Raw genomic sequence first — 23,234 nt, 5'->3', positions numbered from 1 at the left:
TTGTGAATAAGAATATTATTTCTCTCAAAATTCTCATGAAATGACTACCAACCATGTGCATGTTTTAACCCACCACCAGCACCATGCAGAAAAAGCAGCCCCTAATGAACTTGTTTGGAGCCAGGTTGATGGGGCCCTGAGAAACCTGGTCTAGGGGAAGGTGTCCCTGCATGTGGCAGAGGGGGCCTGGAACTAGATGATCTTTAAGAACACACCCAATGCACACCAATTCTATGGTCCTATGATGCTACGACTTCCCTTTTTCAATCAAAAAATTCACTAAAACTATGTTGTTCTATCTGAATTTGCTGGGGTTGGTTTTTCCTTTTGCTTTGAAATGGCTTTTTTTGCTTCTTTCTGATAGAATTACATTATGAAACACTCAAAAAGTAATTTCTTCAATACCAAAGGAAGCGAAAGGTTCACACAAGGCACAGGGAACAGCTTGAGAGTTAAAGTTTGTAGTTAACTTTGCAAGCTAGGACCCAGACAGAAGCAAAGTAGAAAAAAAAAAATTGAAACAAGATGTGAGATAGGAATCTGTAATCAACCTCGTTGTATCAGACTGGACCCAGCATTCCACCCTGTCTTCTGAGGTTACCCAGCACCACTTTGAAAATGGATTATTTTCCACTGAAAACAATGCCAAAAAGGGGCTTTAGCTCCCCTGGGGGAAATTAGAACAGCCTGGATCATCAAATGGGAAAAAATAATCATTATCAGTAGCAGTCAGAAACAGGAGGAAAGAAAAGGTGAAACTAGACTCAGGTTTTGGACCACTTTATGCCTTAGAAGTGGCTTTGAAAACCAAGGTGGATTGGCAAAAGCCTGTGGGCTTGTGATGCAAAGAAACGTTTGCCTCTCTAGATATAAAGTCCTGTGTTTTTTCCAAGATGTTTAGTCCAGGAATGTACTTTTTGTGAACAGTCAATAGCTAGTCCTAGAGAACTGAAAGCACTGATACACGAAAAGTGTTGTACACTTTCTCTTACCAGGTCAGAGGAATTACCAACACATACAAATGTTTTTATATATAACCTCATACATGCCTACAGATGAGAAATACATTATATGGACTTAATAAGGCTTAACACATGCATGTCTTTAACCTGGTGTCCCTTCTTTTGGGTAAGAGAAATTTTCCAAGAGCCATCACCATTTATCTGCTGGTGATCCACCACAGAACTCCAGTGCCAGCTGCCAGCATAAACAAATGCCTCAAGTGTATATTTACAACTAGCCTAAATATATTTGCAACACAACACAAAACCTTAACTCCAGCTGCAGCAGTAGTAACACATAGGTGGCAGAAACTCTGTGAACGTGGTGAAATATCATCTCCCAGGCATCGTGAAGTTGAAACATGAGTGCTACAGCACATGACCAGTTAGGGCATCATCCTTGACGAGTTAGTTTAAAAAAAAAAGATAAAAATTAGGAAGCAATTCTGAAAGCACTGTTAACTAACATTCAATTGACTCCTAGTTTTATCTTCTAAGAACCAAACTCTCTTGCACAAATGTCCTATGCTAGCACCAAATGCTAAGAGAAAACTTGGTTGGCACCGATATTTCCTATTTACATAACTCGATGGTTAGAGCCTTAGCCCTACTATATCTCTCATTTGCATGCCTGCAGCAGCTCACTGCTGACCTCAGCTATGTATTAAAGCTATCTGGAAGCCAAGAGCATGTAACCACACACCCATAACTGAGTACATACTTGAATGCTTCGTCAAACAGGGAACCACTGATGAATTGCTGCCCACTAACTAATGATGAAATAGTAATAATGTACATTTATGTTGGGATTATGCTGCCAATGCTTTATGCCAGGGATGTATCAGCCACTGATGATTGGAAAGCAGTCTACAGCCAGCCTTTGAAAGCCCACTGCCACACACTAGTGTGATCACTTATGGTTATATGCATCTTGGGAAGGAGCAGCAGTGGTCCTAAGAGTCTGGGATGTGCCAATAATGGTCTTATCTCCACCTAATATCACTAAAGAATGGTACTGCTACCATCAGACTTCCAGTCTAGAGCCTATATAATACCAATCAACAACATAAGGTTCTTTCTGTGCCATAGCAAACAAGTCATCTAAGGTTAAGTTCCTTCTTGCTTTTTAGTTCTTCACCCTGACACAGCTGGTGCACCTGAACTGGTACAATGGCAACAGTGCCAATGCAGTCACACCACTGGAATTCTAACCACCTCCCTAAAAACTTTATTCAGAGCAAACTTAGATAACAGCAATAAATTATCAACAACTTCTGATAATCAAACAATATAAGCATCCATTGATGCTCAGAGGGGTAAGACTGTGGCAGAATTGGCAACAGTAAGGAATACAATGGCAACAATCTAGAGAGGCTTTCAGTAAATTGCTTATAAGGGCTAGAAGCAATTTACTGAAAGCACTTTTGCACTAATTCAAACTTTTATTTCCCACCTCTTCCCCCTGTCCCTACACAGAAGTATTGCTGGGTGCATAAAGTGATCTTGGAGCTGGGTACCAAAATCACAGCTGTTGCAGTGCTGAGCATGCCAGCCCCCAAGGTGCTCTGCTGAACCCGTGTGCTGCAGTGCAGCAGCACATGCAGCAATCCACTGCTCAAAGTGAGCCAGCAGAGCCAGCAGCCCCTTGCAAACAGAGCAGAGCAAGTGGCAATGAAGGGTCAAAACCACTAAAGAATTTGATAAAAACAACAAAAAAAATCTGTGGAACAGATTCAACAACCTCCACTGCTAAGTATGTTAAACCCAGTCAGAGCTTTTGAGAAGGCAAGAAACCATGTGTCACAGCTGTGGCAGCTGAATAACTATATTCCTCCTGCATCCTATTAGAGGGATTTGTCCCAAGACTTAATTGGCAGTTTCACTGTTCTTTTTTTGTTCAGCAATGTTAACGTATTTTTCATCGTCTTTGCTGTGGAGAAGGCACCAGCACAGCAGGGCTGAAAATCAGACTGTAGGTGCATTGCAAATTCCAGGGCTTCATTTTTCACAGAAAGTCAAAACCACCTTTAAGTGAATAAAGCAGCTGTCCCACCACACTGACAGTAAGCCTGCCATACCCCCGGTTAACTTCTGGCACACAGACAGGGACTTAGATCTCCTCCAAGACAGTCGAAGAATAATGAAAAAGCAACTTTGATGCTACCTGAAACCAAACTATTCAAAGCACATTGCCTGCATTCCTCAGCTGCAGGCACTGAGCCAGGACATGGAGATAATCATTCAGGCTGGCGATGGGGGAGGGAGAAAGGAGCTTAAGGACCCAAGAACTGAAGTACTCAGAGCAAGGAAATCTAGACAGAATTTAATCTGCAAGGTAGCAATACAGTCATGTTTCTCTCCCATTCCACTCCTGTTATGTGCATTAGAGAATTAAAACAGTCACGGACATGGCAGAATTTTTATTCCTTTTTTGCTTTTTAATCTGTTCCATAGAAAATGAGGATCTATATGAAGCAAATGGGTTTCTCTCTCATCTTGCACTGCTCTTCCAACCATGGCAAATATCCCGTTTCAGAAGGACAAATGGCCCAGCGTAATGCCTAGACAACAGTGGAACATTTTACACTCTGGAAAAGTTTCTCCTTATCTTTTCCCAATCATGAAGCCTGCCCTTTAAGCCTGAGATTTGATAACCATAATCAACTTACTTTTACTTATCTACCAATATAGGTATGTCAACCCAAGATAAATCAGTTCTTTCAATACTGAAGCATCTGTTCTTTGACTTGAAAATCAGCTGCAGCAGTGAAGTTTGCACACTATAGAAAAAATTGTAGTTAAAAAAGACCCCTGGGACATCAAGCTCTTTCTCCTTGTGTTATGAGAGCTATCAGAGGAAAAGGGGAGAGCAGCAACCTCTCTATGTCACTACAGTACCCAACAGCAACTTTCAGTGACTCAGACACTTGAAGCATTCCTGGAAATTTCTTAGTAACTATAACCGTGGATTCAACTCCACCAATTACAGCAACTTTTGGGTTGTTAACAATAACTACCATACCCTGTTCCAGCTATTGCATCATACACATCTATCTATGTACAGGTCTGTGTAGCAAGAGCAGCAGCAGCCCCTGGCAGCCCTTAATAAGCTTCCTAAAGCTTATTAAGAGAGCCAACAGGCTGGAGAAGGGTGTATTTGTGGGTTTACCTCTCCTAAGGCCCCTCAGGATGGTATGTCAGTAATACCTGTGTTCTGCTTGCTTTCCAAATTCCAGCAAAGATGGCCTTAAAGGTGGTTTGTGCACTATATAAATCACTCTTCCACTGAAGGAGACCTACCCAAGCAGCATATATTCCAGCTTTCAGCTTTTGTCTCAATAAGCAGGGACCAACAAAGAGTACCCTGCAGGCAGGTACCAGACTTTGCTTTCTAGGGCTCTCCAGGCAAGGGAAGACTTGACATTAGGAAGCATTTATTTGCTGAGAGGGTGGACAAACACAGGAAGAGGCTTAATGGAGAGGTGGGCAGTGTCCCAAACCTGTCAGTGTTTCAGAGGCATTTGGGCAACGACCTTCATAAAGTGAACCTGTTGGGCATTTGGTCTGGATGATCGTTGTAGGTAACTTCCAGTTGAACTTGTGTGTTCTAGTCTAAGAAGGAAGTCACCCTGAATTGTCCTCCCCCAGTGCTCAGCAGAGCTGAGCAGTGTAGAGTGGTGAGCATTCAGTGTGGAAAGAGGGAGAAAAAACACGCCAAAAAGTGGTTCCAGTGAATGCCTTAGGAACTGCAAATGCAAGACCAGAAAATTTTCTCCATGGTCAAGTGCAATGGCAGCACAGACAGTAATGAGGGCATCTTTGCTTTTAACAGCAGAGTGTGTGCCAACAAAAGAGTATAAAAACAGTAGAAAAGAAGTAACAGCTCAGTGTGACCTGGTTTCCACGCAGAATATTATGGAATATTTTAGAACCTAACACACAGTCTATTTATACCCTAAAAGCATAAAACAAATAAAATGCATTAAAAGAACACCAAAACCATATAAAATGAGAATTTTTGAGAGTCTTACCTTTGAGCCAATAAGTGTGTACAGCCATTGGATGGTTTCATTATGATTTATCACTCCATTCATGCCATCGACATACAGCATTATCTGGCCCAAAGCTATTCCAAAGAAAAGAGAAAAAATACAATCAGAGCTTGTGAACACTTTTTATATTTCTAAGCATAGCTGACAATTTTCTCTAAGCAGGGTTTACCAGAGATGTAGGGAGCTCAACTAATGAAAGATACATTGGGCAAGATTGGGCTGGATGAAATCTGGGGAAACTGCACAAATTTCACTGACTTAGTCTGGACAAGATGAGTGAATTTCATCCAGAGACAACCCCAAACACCTGTTCCTTACTAGAAGATGCCACATTTTATTGTCCCAAAATCTGCAAACAGTACTCTTACTGCCAAAATGGTTCCATCAGCTACAATGCTTTATATATTGCGAGCCAAGACTTTTACCACTTGTTTCAGCACCATATAATGTTTGGAATTAGTATATTTGGATTGACAGTTTCAGTGAATTCCAATGATCTGAAATTAAAGCTGGGCAATTAACACCAATAAGGACATCAACTATTCACAGTGCTCTCTTGCTAAGAAGTTTTACACTTTAGTGAGAAAATACAAAAAACAAAGCATTATAATAAAGAAGCATCTTTATTAATTTGTCCTAAAGTATTTAAAACAGCATTTCAAAACATGCTAGTAAAATATTTTGTAACAGTAATTCCATAGTTTGCAATCCTGATCATATGAGACTTTCAAGAGGCAACAGCTATGAAATCTTCTCTGACTGATAAGGACAGACATTTTTTTGTAAGGATTATGAAAAGTGAATTAGTACAATTCATCTATCATCTTCAAAAGTTTCCACTGTTACATTTTTGTACTAGTTTGAAAACAAACCAGTGGGAGGCACCAAGTCAGAATAACAATTTAATGGGGAAGTTTAAAGAAAAGGAAAGAAAATACAACTAAAAGAAAACACTGGTTCAAACTGACAGAGTCAAGATACAACCTGAGTCCCTGTTAGGCAGGGTGGTGGTAGCAGTCTGCTAGAATGGTGGCTGCAGTCCTCTGAAGCGGTGATCCTGTAGAAAAGAGGGTCTGCTCTTCCTCAGAAGGTCCAGTGGTGACTGTGTAGCTCCTGTCCTCTGGAAATCCAGTGGAAAGGTCTCCTCTCTGGTTTTCAACCTCAGCTTATATCCACGCTGGGATGCTTGGTTCCTCCCTCTGGGTGGAGCATCTCACAATGGGGTAATGAGTCATAAGGCCAGGTGTTGATTGGGCTCATTAACAGATGATAGTCCAGAGGGAGTTATCTATGAGTCATGCGGCAGGACAATGATGGGCCATTAACAGCAAGATAGTCTGGGGGGAGGAGGCAAGGAAACACTGCCCCACCTGATTTCAACGGCTGATGGGGATGGTAATAGAATACACTGCAACCCAGGACATTATCCACCCCTTATTCTATTACCGTCTACATCATCCCAAATCAATACCTTCTTTAAACTCTACACACACATATGTATATATATATATATACAATGAAACCCTACGCACCGTTCTCACCTAAGATTAGGTCTCCTTGCGGTACACAATGGGTTTCCCCATCTTTTTGCATTACCCACCAAGTGCAACCAGGTCCTTGAGCAAAGACAATCCCACGGATGGGTTTGCCTTTGCCTGAGGCGGGATTGATCCAAACAGTCTTTCCTAAAATACCCCTCAGGTGTAACACAGGGACTCTATCTCCATCCACTGTGTGCAAGGGTTCAGACTCGGCGGGACCAGCTCGATTGATGGACCCTCGGGTATTGACCATCCAGGTGGCCTTTGCTAAGTTCACTTCCCAATTTTTGAAGGTCCCCCCACCAAGTGCCTTCAGGGTGGTTTTAAGTAGTCCATTGCAGCGTTCAACTTTTCCGGCAGCTGGTGCATGATAAGGAATATGATATATCCATTCAATACCGTGTTCTCTGGCCCAGGTGTTGATGAGGCTGTTCTTAAAATGAGTCCCGTTGTCCGACTCGATCCTGTCAGGGGTGCCATGTCTCCACAGGACTTGCTTTTCCAGGCCCAGGATGGTGTTCCGGGCTGTAGCATGAGGCACAGGGTAGGTCTCCAGCCATCCAGTTGTCGCTTCAACCATGGTCAACACGTAGCGCTTGCCTTGGCGGGTTTGGGGAAGGGTGATGTAATCAACCTGCCAGGCTTCCCCATACCTGTACTTTGACCATCGTCCACCGTACCACAGAGGCTTCACCCGCTTGGCCTGTTTGATTGCAGCACAGGTCTCACAACTGTGGATGACCTGTGAGATGCTGTCCATGGAAAGGTCCACCCCTCGGTCACGGGCCCATCGGTATGTTGCATCTCTCCCCTGATGACCAGAGGCATCATGGGCCCAACGAGCTAGGAATAATTCTCCCTTGTGCTGCCAGTCCAGATCCACCTGAGATACTTTCACCTTAGCAGCTCGGTCCACCTGCTCGTTGTTGCGATGCTCTTCATTAGCCCGACTCTTGGGTACGTGCGCATCCACATGTCGAACCTTCACGGTCAGCTTCTCTACTCGGGTGGCGATGTCCTGCCAAATCTCAGCGGCCCAGATGGGTTTCCCTCTGCGCTGCCAGTTGGCCTTTCTCCAGCGATCCAGCCATCCCCACAGAGCATTAGCTACCATCCACGAGTCGGTGTAGAGATAGAGCCTCGGCCACTTCTCTCGTTCAGCAATATCCAAAGCCAGCTGGACGGCTTTAAGCTCTGCAACCTGACTCGATCCACCTTGTCCCTCGGTAGCTTGTGCAACTCGTCGTGTGGGGCTCCATACTGCAGCTTTCCACTTTCGGTTAGCGCCTACAATTCGGCAGGAACCATCAGTGAAGAGGGCATAACGTCTTTCAGTCTCCGGTAGCTCATTATATGGTGGGGCTTCCTCAGCACGAGTCACTTGCTCTTCCTCTTCTTTAGAAGATAATCCAAAAGTCTCACCTTCAGGCCAGTTTGTTATAATTTCTAGAATCCCAGGGCGATTCGGGTTTCCAATACGGGCACGCTGTGTGATGAGGGCGATCCATTTGCTCCATGTGGTGTCGGTGGCGTGATGCGTGGAAGGAACCTTTCCCTTGAACATCCAACCCAGCACCGGTAGTCGGGGTGCCAGAAGCAACTGTGCTTCAGTGCCAATTACCTCAGAGGCAGCTTGGACTCCTTCATAGGCTGCCAAGATTTCCTTCTCTGTGGGAGTGTAGTTGGCTTCAGACCCTCTGTAGCTTCGGCTCCAGAATCCCAGTGGTCGGCCACGAGTCTCACCAGGCACCTTCTGCCAGAGGCTCCAGGACAGACCATTGTTCCCGGCTGCAGAGTAGAGCACGTTCTTCACCTCTGGTCCTGTTCTGACTGGGCCAAGGGCTACCGCATGAGCGATTTCCTGCTTGATCTGGGCGAAGGCTTGCTGCTGTTCAGGGCCCCAGTGGAAATCATTCTTCTTGCGGGTAACCAGGTAGAGAGGACTCACGATCTGGCTGTACTCGGGAATGTGCATCCTCCAGAAACCTATGGCGCCTAGGAAAGCTTGTGTTTCCTTCTTGTTGGTCGGTGGAGACATCGCAGTGATCTTATTGATGACCTCAGTGGGAATCTGACGCCGTCCATCTTGCCACTTTACTCCCAGGAACTGGATCTCTTGAGCAGGTCCCTTGACTTTGCTCCTTTTGATGGCAAAGCCAGCTTCCAGGAGAATCTGGATGATTTTCTCTCCTTTCTCAAACACTTCCTTTGCTGTGTTTCCCCACACAATGATGTCATCGATGTATTGCAGATGTTCTGGAGCCTCACCCTTTTCCAATGCAGTCTGGATCAGTCCGTGGCAAATGGTGGGACTGTGCTTCCACCCCTGGGGCAGTCGATTCCAGGTGTATTGCACACCCTTCCAGGTAAAAGCAAACTGGGGCCTGCATTCTGCTGCCAAAGGAATGGAGAAGAAGGCATTGGCAATGTCAATAGTAGAGTACCACTTCGCTGCTTTGGACTCCAGCTCGTACTGAAGTTCCAACATGTCCGGCACAGCGGCGCTCAATGGTGGCGTGACCTCATTCAGGCCACGGTAGTCCACCGTCAGCCTCCATTCTCCACTGGACTTACGCACTGGCCATATAGGGCTGTTGAAAGGTGAATGGGCCTTGCTGACCACCCCTTGGCTCTCCAGTTTGCGAATCATCTCATGGATGGGAACCACAGAGTCTCTGTCGGTGCGGTATTGCCGGCGGTGCACTGTTGCTGTGGCGATTGGCACCTGTTGTTCTTCAACTCTCAGCAGTCCCACAGCAGAGGGGTCATCTGAGAGGCCAGGCAGTGTACTCAGTTGTCTGATATCTTCTGTCTCCACAGCAGCTATGCCAAAAGCCCAACGATGTCCTTTTGGGTCCTTGAAATACCCATTTCTGAGATAGTCTATGCCGAGAATGCACGGGGCCTCCGGGCCCGTCACGATGGGGTGTTTCTGCCACTCATTCCCAGTTAAACTCACTTCAGCTTCCAGTACAGTCAGCTGCTGGGATCCTCCTGTCACTCCAGAAATAGAAATGGGTTCTGCTCCCACATACCTTGATGGCATCAGAGTACATTGAGCACCGGTGTCAACCAAAGCCGTGTATTTTTGTGGGTCAGATGTGCCAGGCCATCGGACCCACACAGTCCAAAAGACCCGATTCTCCCTTTCCTCTACCTGGCTAGAGGCAGGGCCCCTCTATTCCTGGTCATGTTGCATGTTGCTCCCTTCCGGTGAATACGTTCCTGAGGTCCCTTCAAGAGGATCGGTCATATTATCATTCTGGTACCGTCTGGAGTTCTGTGTGCGAGAGACCGGAGCAATATTGACTCTAGATGCGCTTCTTGTGGTAGTTGTCCCTCTTTTTAGTTCATGTACCCGAGCTGCTAAGGAGGAGGTGGGTTTTCCATCCCACTTACTCATGTCTTCTCCATGTTCCTGAAGGAAAAACCAGAGGTTACCTCGTGGGGTGTATCCTCTCTCCCTGGTTGGGGGACGCCGGCTCCTAATGGCAGAGACTCTTGTTGGTTCTGGCGAGATCGGGTAAATCTCTTCCTTAAGTTCCTTTTTCAGTTTCTGATGGCCTTCTTCAATCAAGCTCCGGACTTGCTCAGCCAAAAGACTTGTTTCCACGGATGAGACATGGGTGCGAAACGGGGCTGTGACGGTGTCCTCGTAAATCCTCAGCTTGTTCACCAAGACGCCCACCCTGTCCTCGCCTTCCCTCCATTGCAGCGTTGCCAGGTAACGGGAGTATATCTCTGGTCCAAGGCGTGCGAACCTCAACCACATCTGTGACGTGCACTGGACACCATCTGGGCTCTTAGGAAATCTCTCGTCTTCTGAGAAAATGATCTCCAGCACAGCCAATTCCCTCAGGCACCGGATACCTTGTTCCATTGTGCTCCATTTCCCTTGGTGCACCTGAAGGTCTTCTTTACAAAGGTACCTGTCCCTTACACTTGTAAGCAGTCGCCGCCAGAGGCTGAGAGTTTCTTGGGTTCTCCCGATCCCCTGGTCAATGACCACATCCCGGGACAGAGATCCCAGCTGCCTGGCCTCACTTCCGTCCAGAATGGTGTCATTGGCTGCAGCGTCCCAGATGCGGAGCAGCCAGGTCAGGATAGACTCGTTCGTCTGGCGGGTGAATTCCCTCCGCAGGTCACGCAGCTCACCCAGGGATAGCGACCGAGTGATGATCTCTGGCTCTGCCTCTTCTGCTGGGTGCGAAGGTCCTGCTGCATCCTCGTCAGTCACAATGCGGGCTGATTTGCTTTTTGATTTCTTCTTCTGAACGGGGGCAACTGCAATTGGTTTAGGCTGTTCTGGTTCGGTGACGGTTTGCATGGGGACACTGAGAGTGCTTTTGGTTCCCTTCTCCTCTGTGTCAGTCTGCGTGGACATGGACGCTGTTGTCTTGCATCTGGGTCCTTTCTCCTCGGTGTCAGTCTGCGTAGACATGGACGCTGTTGCTTTGCATTTGGTCTCTTTCTCCTCTGTGTCAGTCTGCGTAGACATGGACGCCGTTGCCTTGCATCTGGGTTCTTTCCCCTCGGTGACAGTCTGAGTAGACATGGACGCTGTTGCTTTGCATTTGGTTCCTTTCTCCTCTGTGTCAGCCTGGGTAGGCATGATGTTTGTTGCTCTGCTCTTTTTCCCTCCCTCATCCTGAGGATGCTGTGTCATGGCTCTGATCCTAAGCATGGTGTACATGGTGCAGGCTGTACAGAGAAGACAAAGCAGAACTGACAGCAAGTTTATGCCGTCTTTGACATCCAGAGGGAATTCAATATTTTCAAAAACTGCTGCGCCTGGCCTGAAAGGCTGGAAGAAACCACTCTCTACTCCTCCCACCAGGGGCTGGGTGCGATTGTTGAGGAGATCCCAGACATAGGAGCCCAGACTAGGACAGCCAAACAAAACTGAGTATATACTCCGAATGGTATTCATTGCCTCGCAGGTTATCATGCTGTAGACATAATAAACCATTAAAGCAATTCTCATACCATTCCCTGGTTTTAACAGGAGTAATACTACAGGCAGGTAGTTCCCCATGTGAGGAAAAATATAGAGAGCAAGATACAGTACCCACGTAGACAAGCTGAGCACCATGGTGAATAGGTTTCTGTTAACACAAAATTGTAATTCTGACTTTCTCTCAGAGCTGCCCCACGTTGGGCGCCAAATTATGTACTAGTTTGAAAACAAACCAGTGGGAGGCACCAAGTCAGAATAACAATTTAATGGGGAAGTTTAAAGAAAAGGAAAGAAAATACAACTAAAAGAAAACACTGGTTCAAACTGACAGAGTCAAGATACAACCTGAGTCCCTGTTAGGCAGGGTGGTGGTAGCAGTCTGCTAGAATGGTGGCTGCAGTCCTCTGAAGCGGTGATCCTGTAGAAAAGAGGGTCTGCTCTTCCTCAGAAGGTCCAGTGGTGACTGTGTAGCTCCTGTCCTCTGGAAATCCAGTGGAAAGGTCTCCTCTCTGGTTTTCAACCTCAGCTTATATCCACGCTGGGATGCTTGGTTCCTCCCTCTGGGTGGAGCATCTCACAATGGGGTAATGAGTCATAAGGCCAGGTGTTGATTGGGCTCATTAACAGATGATAGTCCAGAGGGAGTTATCTATGAGTCATGCGGCAGGACAATGATGGGCCATTAACAGCAAGATAGTCTGGGGGGAGGAGGCAAGGAAACACTGCCCCACCTGATTTCAACGGCTGATGGGGATGGTAATAGAATACACTGCAACCCAGGACAATTTTCTGCTTTATAGCAGGAGATCAAAGCACAGTGGGATGAAAAAGAAATCACTGATGTAACGCCTGTTGGCATAACAACTCAATTATCTAATGCACAGCCTGGTGAGCCCCTAACACACTACTTTATGGGGGACAAAAGGAAAAAAACCAACCCACAGGGTGAGGAGAATCATGACACTATAAATCTTCCAAACACATTCTGAATGTCTGCTAACTTTTGCACAGTTGTGCACAGTGCAGCATTGTTTACCTTAAGGGAAGATTTTCGAAGACATGAATGCTAGGCAAACACTTAAGTACCCCTATAGCTAAGAGCTAACAGTCATTTTTACACTGTCTCCCCCTTTTTCCTTTGGTCCAGTTGGTCAATTTAAAAACCTGAGGTACTAATTTTACATACTTATATTCTTTATCTCATCTGTCATACCAAGCTAGAAGGAAAGCCACACTCAACAAATGCCACACAATCAATGAAGACTGAGAAAAAGCAAGCAAGAGGGCTCTGGCACAGAGATAACACGTCTCTTAGGCAGGCATTACCACTGGAGTACGCCAGGCACTCTCTGCTCCTCCTCTCCAGGAAGCAATCAGTCACCACCCTCTGAAGACATGTCTCTCAGGTGAATAAAATCAGGTGGGAGGGACACAGGCCCAAGTGTTATGGTAAAATAAAAGATGTAAGTCAGCCAGTAAGAAGAGATACGAATTACACAGCCTGAATAAATGGTTGCTTTGAAGCATTTCATTGCAGGTAGAGGAAATGCTACTATCCCAGCAGTAATCAGAGAAAGTTCTTAATTCTTGTTTTTACTTCCTTTCAATGCTAAAAAGATTTGGCACTGGATCAGGGTGAGATCCAGTCATGATAAGGTCAACAAATCAATTTTTTTCCCCAGCAAATTCTTTGGTTGGGGGTTTAATTTGAATTTGAAACAAATGTGAAACAAATTTTACTCTTGGCACATGCTTTCCAAATTAATACAGAAATCAAAGACAGCAAGAAGTTTGCTTTTAAGGACATGTACACAATACAGAATGACTCCACAGCTTATACTTAAGACTAATTAGACAGGATGCCTAAGTGAGATCTGGAAGGCATTTGTTTTCAGCCTCTTAGATGTGACTCTTCATAACAGCAATATGTTAAAGCAAATTAGTAGATCTTAGAAAGAAGCCAAAAAACGTTTTAGGGACTCTTGAAAAAGCAAGAAAAACCCCACTACTATTGCTGCTTGAACTAGTGGCCAATAACTTTCACAGGGCAAGGAATTACAAACGATGCCAGGAAACGACCAGGATGGAAACAGGTATGAGTGCATATCCAAGTCGCATCTCCAGTAGTTGCCTGCCACACATGAAGCTCTCAGCTGCTGCCAAGACCTTGGTGTGGACCTTCATAGTGCTCTTTCCTGTCTTCAGGGGTCAGAAAAACAAGACAAGATAGGCAGGGTTGAGGAGAATGCATTAAGAGGTAGAGTAAGATAAGGAGAATCCGTACACTTTGTACAAAGCTGATGCCTCATAAATTTTTAGGAAAAGAAGGGCACATGTAGACCTAAAAGGAGAATGCTGGCTTTCATACCACATCAAGTGTCTGTGCTGAGGAAGAAAAGGTAATTCCCTCACCACAGCCACACCACACAGTCAAAATGGAAGATGCCACCAAAAACACCAGTGTAGGAGCAGGCTGCTGGACTGGAGGTCCTTGCGCCCTCCCAGGGCTCAGGTCTGGCTGAGCAAGACACAGCAGTTTGGCACTAAATGGAGACTGACAGAGGACGTTTTACATTCTTTGAAGCTTTTCTACCCAGCTGCTATCTTACCTCTCAGACCACGACTGTGCTCTGCTGAAATGGCTGTGGCTGAAGTGCAAGCTCCACGCACCCAGCATGCCCACACAGCCACCACCAACATGCATGGCCTCAACCAAGGGAGTGCAGCCTCATTTGCAAGGCAGTTCAGAAAGCCAGTCTAGTCTAAAATAACTTAAATTCAAATTTGTATGCGCCTTTAACCAAACTTTTTTTTTCTTTACCAACAAATGAGGAAGCTATTTAATCCATTTAATCCATTTAATCTCATCCCTCAGATAACTGGAATTCTTTTTGGAAGTGTATCAACAACCTACTTGCATTAGCAAAGTTTACTATTGTGCAACAAGGGGCTGGGAGAGGGGGGGTTTAAATATGAAACAGGCCTAATTTGGAATTTCTTTGTTCCCACTACCCTTGTCAAACCCTTAATCTTATGTGAAGGTAGTGTGAGACTTTACCTATAGCTATTTTCAAGTGGAAAATTGCTGGATTTCTTAGGAAAGGCTTAGGCTAGAAAAGGACAGACCAGCCAGAAAGTTCAGAGATTTCTGTGAAATAAGAGGTTTAAGAAAGCCTCTAAAAAACTTGCCAGTATTGGCACTGATTGTCTCCTGGGATATAAAGTTAACAGGACCAAAGAGGAAAAGCTCTAGAACAGAACATCATCACAATGAACATCATTTTAAGTTAAAGTCTGTTTTCCCACCCAGACTGGAAAAAGTTTCAAAGCTGTTCCTTGCCCACGCACGCACCTGCTTCTCTAGTCTGCTCTGCTTCCATTTTATGACAAGACAGACTTAGAGAAAACAACACCACTGAATGAGCAGAAAAACTATTTTCTTACAATTTCCAATGAGTCAAACCCATACTCATCATGTCAAGAATTACGGCAGGGATGCGTCTTGTGATTGCATTTGTTTCCATCAGAAGAAGCAAACCTACAGGGTGAAGCAGGCCAAAGACAGACCTTGTCACTGCAGGTTTCAGCTCCCAAAGAAGCTTCTGGCCCAAGTTCATCAAGCAGTTCATACCCAGCATCTGTGGTGCACATCATGTGCTGCATACAACTACAGGTGGGTGTGCACAACAGACAGAACAGTGATGAAACTAATGGGGAAGAACCAGCTACTAAAATTCATCTTTTCATCGCTAGCTAAAATCGTATCATCATCAATGAGAAATCAAGGGTCTGTGTGATTGCATTCATTCCATTTGAAAACTGACTGCTAGTTTGGGTATGCTATCCTGGGCACCAAAATGGCATACTACATCAAAGTAAGCATCCTGATCAAGCAAAACTCCGCATATGGCTAGTGAGTGATCCCAGGAAGGAGGTGATACAGTTACCTAATATACTACTACAAAGCACGAGGTGGCAATTCTGAAGAAAACAACCATACTTCAAACTTCTTTCTTGGTCTGTCCTCATTAGAGAAAGGCAAGATCCCAGTTACCAAGTGGGACCATCTTGAACACAAAATCTCCAACTCAGCTCAGCCCCGACATGCTGGAAGTCAGCAGCTTCTACTTTTGCTTGTAGCACATTCCCACCATGCTTTCATGCATACCCTCAGAGCAGAGCTTATTGTCTCCATAATATCCAAGGATATTGAATTTCCCTGATGAGAAATCATTATTAAATACAACGTCTGTACCATCCAGCTACTTGAAAATTGGCAAAATCACAGCAGAGCTCCTTCTTCTAAGAGGTAACATCAGATTAAACAGACGAGCTGGACTCTCCACTGCTTCTGAAAATGAGCAACACTGTGACAAACCTGGTGACTCACACTCACTTCGCAGGGCTAGAACCAGCTAAAATTTGTACATTTGGGTGTTGGTTTTGTTCTTTTCCTCTGTTACTACTTGTATGGGTTGGTTTTAGCTGTGGTGTAAATCTGCTATTTATACAGGTATTCCCATTTCTTTACTCCTGTTGAAGATATATGTAATGTCATCTAGAAGATGAAAACAATCTTGTTCCTGGCCACAAATGCATAAATATTTTGTTTCTTATCCAAGTTTTTTTTAAACCCCAAATCTTTTCTTAATCTTGCCTTTTCACCCTGTGTTCATTTGTTCTATCTATTATAACACACATCATGGTTGAAACATGCTAAGGAATTGATTTTCAGAACTCTCACTTTAACCATGGGCTGAACTTGTATTAAACAAGAACTGAACTATCTCACAGAAAAACACATTGCAGAAATAATGCTATGAACCAAAGCAGCAAAACCATTTCTGTACAGATGTCAATGCTGATACACTTCAGAAGTTCGTAAGGGGGCGAACACTACTTTAAAGTCTAATTTTTAGTCTTACGCATTTTGGAAACTTCTGGTCTCATTTTAGATCTAAAGTATTATTCAAAGTTCAAATCTCTTGCAGAGACAGTGGGTTTCCAGATCAAACCTATTCTTCATTTTTCCCTACATCTACTTTAACAGAAAATACATAAAGACACCACAAGTCCCACACCACAGAAACATTCTATAGAGGAATTTTCTCCTCTCCGTGTTTCCTCTGCCACGCTTTTCCTCTGGTGTTTTTGACTTTAAAACAGGACACAGCAAAGCCAAAGGAGATACAGCACCCTTAATCAGCTGACACATTTCATCAAAAGCTGGTCCTTTATACACACCATGATACACCTGTGGTGGTGCACAAGCCCCATCAAAGCAGCTCCTCTTCCAGTATTTCCTTTGTGCTATTTTAAAAAATTTACTTGGGTGCAAAGAAAGGATGGACTCTCACTTGACTCTGTCAGTAGCTAAACTACTGAAAGCCTGTTCATATGAACTGAAACCTGGCTTACATATATGCATAGTAAAAGATTTGCATGGTTAGTCATAATCGTTTTAATCACTATTGTATGTCGCAGCAGCACTCACGCTTTAAATGCACTATGTTCTAGCATGTTTTACAAGATTCATAACACAGCAATGTAAAATCAACAGGGTACAGCTTATATATCAATAGGTAAAAACATTTCCTCATGAAGGAGAAATATGTAATTAAAATACCTTATTAGTAAGCGAGCAAATATAGCTGCGGATTGCCTGCTATTTTGCAAGCTGACTAAAAGCATGGAAGAATGAAAAAAAAAAGGAAAGAAAAAAACAGGACAAAAGAAAGAATTAAGGACAGAAGAAGATGGGAGAAGGGAAAAAAAGACAAAAGAAAAGAAGAAAATGAAAGGTTAACTAGATGGTTTTAAAAGATGCTGACTCATGAAGCAAAATGCATTTGGAAAAAGAGCTGTGTTATAGCCTGTAATTAACATGACATATATGCATATATAGAGCTGAATTAAGGCAGCTGCTTCTTAATGGAGTCAGTACTGGCTGTAACACTGAATAATGTTTTTCCAGTATATATATGGAGTTACGTATTTTTCTTAAGAATTGAGATTTTTGGAGTTTTAAAGGATTTTTGGGGGAGACTTGGCCCTCAGAACTTAAATTCTGAGGGAGCAGGACATGATGACAAGATTGCCAGATTTTCTTGTGAAGGTGAGCTATGCTGCAAAAGCATCACAACAGAGCAGGACATTGCCCATGGAAATACTGAAGACTTATCTCCAATGGACTTACCTCAGCTCTCAGCTATGAATTCTTGCACTGAGTACTGATGCTGCAGCCAGTGAGAAGTGGTTTGGTTTTAGGGCAGAAATCAGGATCTGTTTCAGGATTAGGTGTCTCTTATCTTTAAATGTATTTTAAATTTTTTATAATGGGTTTATCATCCTAGAGGCTGTCTACTCCAACCCCTTGCTCAAACTAGGGGAATCCAGAGCAGGTTGCTCATGACTCTGTTCATTTGGGTGTTGAATATAGCTCCAGGTAGCTGCTCAACCTCTTTGGGCAACTTGTGCCAGTGCTCAGACACACTCACAGGATTTTTTTATTCATTTTTTAAGTTTAATTCAAATTTCCTGTATTTCAGCTAGTGCCCATGGCAGGCCTCTTGTCCTTTTATTGTGCACCCCTGAAGTATGGCTCTGTTTTTACTCTCCCAATCATATATTCAGTCCCTTTCATAATATTTAAATTTAATTCAACTGAATTTAAAGTGAAGATTAATACACAGTCAAGAAACAAAAACTACACATTAAGCTAGAAGTCCCAAAAAAAAGAAAAGTAACTTCAATTTAGGATTAAACTCGAGGGATTTAGTGAGTCTCCCAAGTTAAGAAGTGATACCTTAGCCCTTCTATTTGGGAGCTGATTGAGTAATTTAGTCTGGCAATGTGCTAGATGTGATGAATTTCAAGGCCTTTCCCTCTCCATTAATCATCATGAACATAAGCCTTCTGTCTGTGTAAACAATACTAATCCTGACTTTGAAGGTACAAAGAGGGAAACACAAACCAACCTTTGCAGAATGGAAAAGATAATTTCTGCAGCTCCCTTTCTTGAGCTCCTCAGACACCTATTTACCCTGCACAAAGAAAGGTCCTGCAGGTGCAAGCTTTTATCAATCATTATCAATTACATACATCACATGAGTTTGGAATTCCAGCATCTGCTTTACATGCTGAAATGCTAAGATTTGAGAATGAACTCAGCTTTTGGACTGGGAAACACCGTAGAGTCAGTAGTGGGTTCGAAAGAAAACGCAACCAGGACTCAGTCTCAGAAAAAACCCCAGCTTATTCTGATTGTCGGACTCCTGTGTGTCTTTGCACCTGGGGCAAAGAAAGTATGAGGGAATACATGAAATTTTTTTTCTATTATACATTGCTGACTGCAAGCAGGCTCTTTTGCCAGTGACTATGGAAAAAAGCACACTGTCTTGGGCTTCCTGCCCTCTCTGGCAAGTAAAAAGTGTGGCACAGCTGGGCTGTTTAACAAATGGACTAAAGCTAAAGCAGAAAAAGGACATACAGTAGGGTAAAAGTGTTCACATACCGAACATTTTTAGTCATCAACAGTGCTTCTTCTTAGTACAACTGTACTAAGTAGTTCAACAGTAGAAACAACTGTTTCCAAAATGAAACTTGTGGTTTTGAAGTGAGCAAGTGATAGATTCTCACTGACAGCTTTTTCCCCCTGTTTCTCTTGGGGAGAAAGCCACATTTCCTAATATTTAAGTTTTTCCTAAAAATAAAGAAGATTCTCAGGGAAGCAAAAAGAGGAAAACCAACAATTCCAAGCATTATTGTATTCCTCTTATAGGAATATACTATTGTATTGTATTATTTGTATTAGAGGTATAGAAGAAAAAAATATAAACAACTGTGCCAGTTGAAATTTCAAACATTGCACAGCTCCATCAGCACATTCTTTGTAAAGCATTACATTGATCAATGATTTCTTGCTGCCATGTAGCAACAAGTTGTTGCTATCATGAGAGCTAGTATTTCCCTAGATAGCAGTTCCTTATTTGCTAAGCTCAATTTCATTCTTCAAGGTCCAACCCTGGGCAGGTAAACATGGGCTCGGTCTGGCATCCTGGGATAACAGTGTTGCAATTAGTATGGTAGCTAAATACACTTAAACCAGTGTTTGGCAGAGAGGCTTACAGAGAGTTGCAATGATTTCCAGGGGCATGGAAATTTACTTCTGCTGCTCCCATGCCAACAGCCAGTCTCCAAAATTCATGTATTGTGGCATTCACTCAATAAGCCTGGACCTCTAAGAAATGATACACACTATATTCCTGAAGAACAGAAAAGCAGTGAAAGAAAGGTGAATGAAAACCACTGAAAATGGTAATCCTACCACTGGTATTTTACATCACTTCTCACAGAGGGTTTTGCAGGAAACAAAGCATGCTGCCAAAAGTGACCCTCAGGAAGCCATCTGATACTGAGTTCAAACAGTGTTTATTCTAGCCATTAGCATAAGGCATGTTTGGGGAATACCAAGGAAGAGATGCACTGAAAACAAAAATAAAATTTAACTTCTCCAGCTATTCTACTTCAATATAAAGCTGTTTTAATTCTCACATAGTTCCTTCACCTGGTGATGTATTCCAAACACTGTTCCCTCTTCTTCCAACGTGAGGTACCATGTGTGAAAAGCACAGTAAAAGAAAGATTATTTTAAGAAGCACTACAAAACACTTTAAGTATATATCACTTTTTAAATTTCTTGTTGCATAAGTGACAATAGCTACATGATTTTAGACAAGTCCAAAAGTTCCTCTAAAGGGATGCATTGGCTTTCATCATCTCAGCAGACAGGAATGCAACAAGTAAATGCACAGCACAGATGTATTTAGATCATTCCATACTTGAGTAGTGTTTGAAATATAAGTGTCAAAAAAGGGTAAAGAAGCTCTGCTTTTTAAAATTATGCTTTTTAATATAAATTTGAGATTTTTTCAATGCTTTTATTATCTTGAAACCAACTGATTTAAAGACCACTGTAGAGCAGCACAGAAAGTCATATTTTTCTTAACTGTATTCCAAACCATCCAAAATCCTTGAATAAAAGATTCCTCCTGTGCCCAAGAAGGACTGACTCAAGGGCAGAAATCAGTAGGATAAATAAGAACTCCCTATGCTTTAAATCCAGCAACTAAATTAAAATAGTTTCTAAGCAAAGTGGGAGAGGAAAATGTCTGTTCAAAGCAAAGACAGGACTGGAAATAAGGCTTTCTCAGAGTGTCCCAGCCTCCTCACCATAGTGTGTTGGCTAAAAATGAATCAAACCAAATGGCCTGAAAATAAATGCTGTTTGAATCAAGATCTCTGTCTTTTATCTACTGAGGGATGGATCCCAACACTCAATGATTTTACGAAAAAGAATGCATCTGTCACTTTTTCATCATTTACCTGTCTTAAAACCAACAGCGAGTGTATCTTTCTAATTTCCTTCACCGTAATTACACCATGACAGATGCTGAAACTAAATTCCTGATATACTTTTCAGATATTTATTGCTCTTCAGCATGCTCAGCCTGTCTCTAATGTTTCAGATAGACTCCACTCTGCAGTGATGTGCATGCCATTAAAGAATTCACTTTCATCTCTTGAATTTATGCTTGTTAGGCCAAATTAATGAAATGCTCTATTCTTTAAGTACTGGCTAAACAAAGCCAAAGTCAGCACTAGAAAGCAAACCAGTACAACACTTCATTAAATGTGCTTTTTATTTCTTTTTGTTTCAAGTATGTCTGCTGCTATGTGAAATTTAGGGTTATACAGTCTCCTTTCAAATCTCACAGTAAAGAATGTGCTCAAGTCACAAGTTCATATCTCCCATTTGAAGTGGACTTCCCATGAGAAAGGTGCAGGCGAGAGACATAATTACAAATCCCTTTAAGTACAGAGCTCACACGCTTCCAAAATATTGACCGAAAATGCTGTTTTGTGTCTCTGCTCATTCATCTCAGATAATGAGCCAAGATTCCTTCCAAATTAACTGTAATTCCCTTCTAATCCCTCTATTCTTTTTTTCCCCCCTTCAGTATGGTGATAGTGGAACTCCTTTGAATTCTGAATCCCACCTTATTACAGCAATTCTTAAAGAGAAACATAATGAAATCATCAGTAGCATGCTCAGACTTTTCTGCTCTCTGACGCAATAGGTGGACAGCCAAGCAGAATGCACACCAGTACTATTTTTTCCCCTTCTCAAAATTTGCAGTTGACATTTACAAAAATTGTTTGAATACTAACTTCTCATTGACAGAAAGACAGAAAAGAGGATCTCTGCTTTTTTTCCTTACCATATACAACTTTATTTCCTTACCATATACAAACGTGAATAAAATAGATTCAAGAACAAAAGGAAAATATTTGGGGGCATAAGCTTCATTTGACCTAAGAATGTAAGGTCTGTCATTGGTAACCAGTTATCATCTATGTGGTGGCAGGGAGAGACAATCATGTAATGGCTGAATATGAAGATGAAAGTGGTGGATTTATTCAGGTTTGAACATCTACATTTCTTATTTATCAGTAACCACGTAAATGAGAAATGCAGTTGAAAAATCACTTTTATTTACAAAGAATATTTTTGGGTGATTTAATTCCTTTTGCTGATTATTCTACGATTCAGTGACCACAGCATTATTGGTAATCCTCATATGAACCAAGCATGTTTCTATGACTGTACTATTGGTCAGCACCCCCTTAGCAGGAGTTACATAGGACAGTATGGTTATAGGATCCCAGGATAACACTTAATATTTAAGAAGATGGTGCAGAGACAATTTGGAGACAGGAGTTTTACAGCTCCTTTTGTTAGTTTGGAGCAAAGTTGCTGAGCTCTGCTCTATGAGCAATAACATCAGGCTCCACATGGAAGCAGCAAATTACTTCCAGACCCAAACCAGTCCTGGAAGTATCACGGACACTTCTGCACAACACTTCTCCAGTAAGTGATGTGGACTGAACCCAAACCATCTGTGCACAACTGGTGTAGAAGGCTATGCATCTATGGAATAATTAGTCCACAAACAAGACAAATCCGTCATGGGCAATTAGCTCTTTCTGGGTACTTAGAAAGAAGTTAAAATAACATTAGGTACACAAAATTTACGCACTTGAAATGTCAAGAAATGCCAGAATTAAGATTCCAGTAGAAAACTTTGTTCAGCCTACTCTGTGCACAAACTTAACTATGTTAAAATCAATTGCAAGAAACATTATTCCTGGGCTTTAGAGTAATTCCTCATTCAAAGCAAGTGCGGGAAAGTACTGTCTAGAAAGCACTCTCTCAGTGTGTGGTCCTAGGAATTTTTTAGTGCAAACCTCCTGTGAAGACAGAATATTTCATTTCCTGCAGGATGATGTTCATCAATACAGTGAGTGCTTCATGGGTCTGAATGCTTTTTCTGCATAGCACCTTGATGAGGTGAAGAAACTATTCTGTTCTGCAGGGTAGTTGGGGCTTCCACTAGCTCTGGATGTCACACCTGAGACACTTGACAATCTTGATAATCTGATTTGTATTTGAGAATACCTTTTGATATAATAGTACTTCGAGTTTAGGTTCAGCTCTGTGCAGTACGGTCTCAGATTGGCTCCCAGAAAACAACAAACACACCTTGACAGGGAACATAATGATACTTTCTGACAAGCTGAACCGAAATTACTTCCCTAGCAAGTACAATACATGCTAATACTA

General features: G+C 42.9%; 1 protein-coding gene across 4 annotated transcripts in view; it reads right to left on the bottom strand.

Annotated features, from left to right (window-relative positions):
- Window positions 1-23,234, bottom strand: part of FHOD3 (formin homology 2 domain containing 3) — a 386,114-nt gene that overhangs the window by 147,651 nt on the left and 215,229 nt on the right. For all 4 annotated transcript variants that reach the window (XM_082288796.1, XM_082288793.1, XM_082288794.1 and 1 more), the window contains exon 6: window positions 5,033-5,127. In XM_082288796.1, coding sequence (XP_082144922.1) covers window positions 5,033-5,127 — 95 coding nt within the window. The remainder of the gene's footprint in view (window positions 1-5,032; window positions 5,128-23,234) is intronic.

Source organism: Coloeus monedula (genome assembly GCF_965178545.1).
Source record: "Coloeus monedula genome assembly, chromosome: 1".
NCBI classification, from domain to species: domain Eukaryota; kingdom Metazoa; phylum Chordata; class Aves; order Passeriformes; family Corvidae; genus Coloeus; species Coloeus monedula.
The sequence above is the reverse complement of the archived record's forward strand: the minus strand, read 5'-3'. Positions and strand labels throughout refer to the sequence as shown.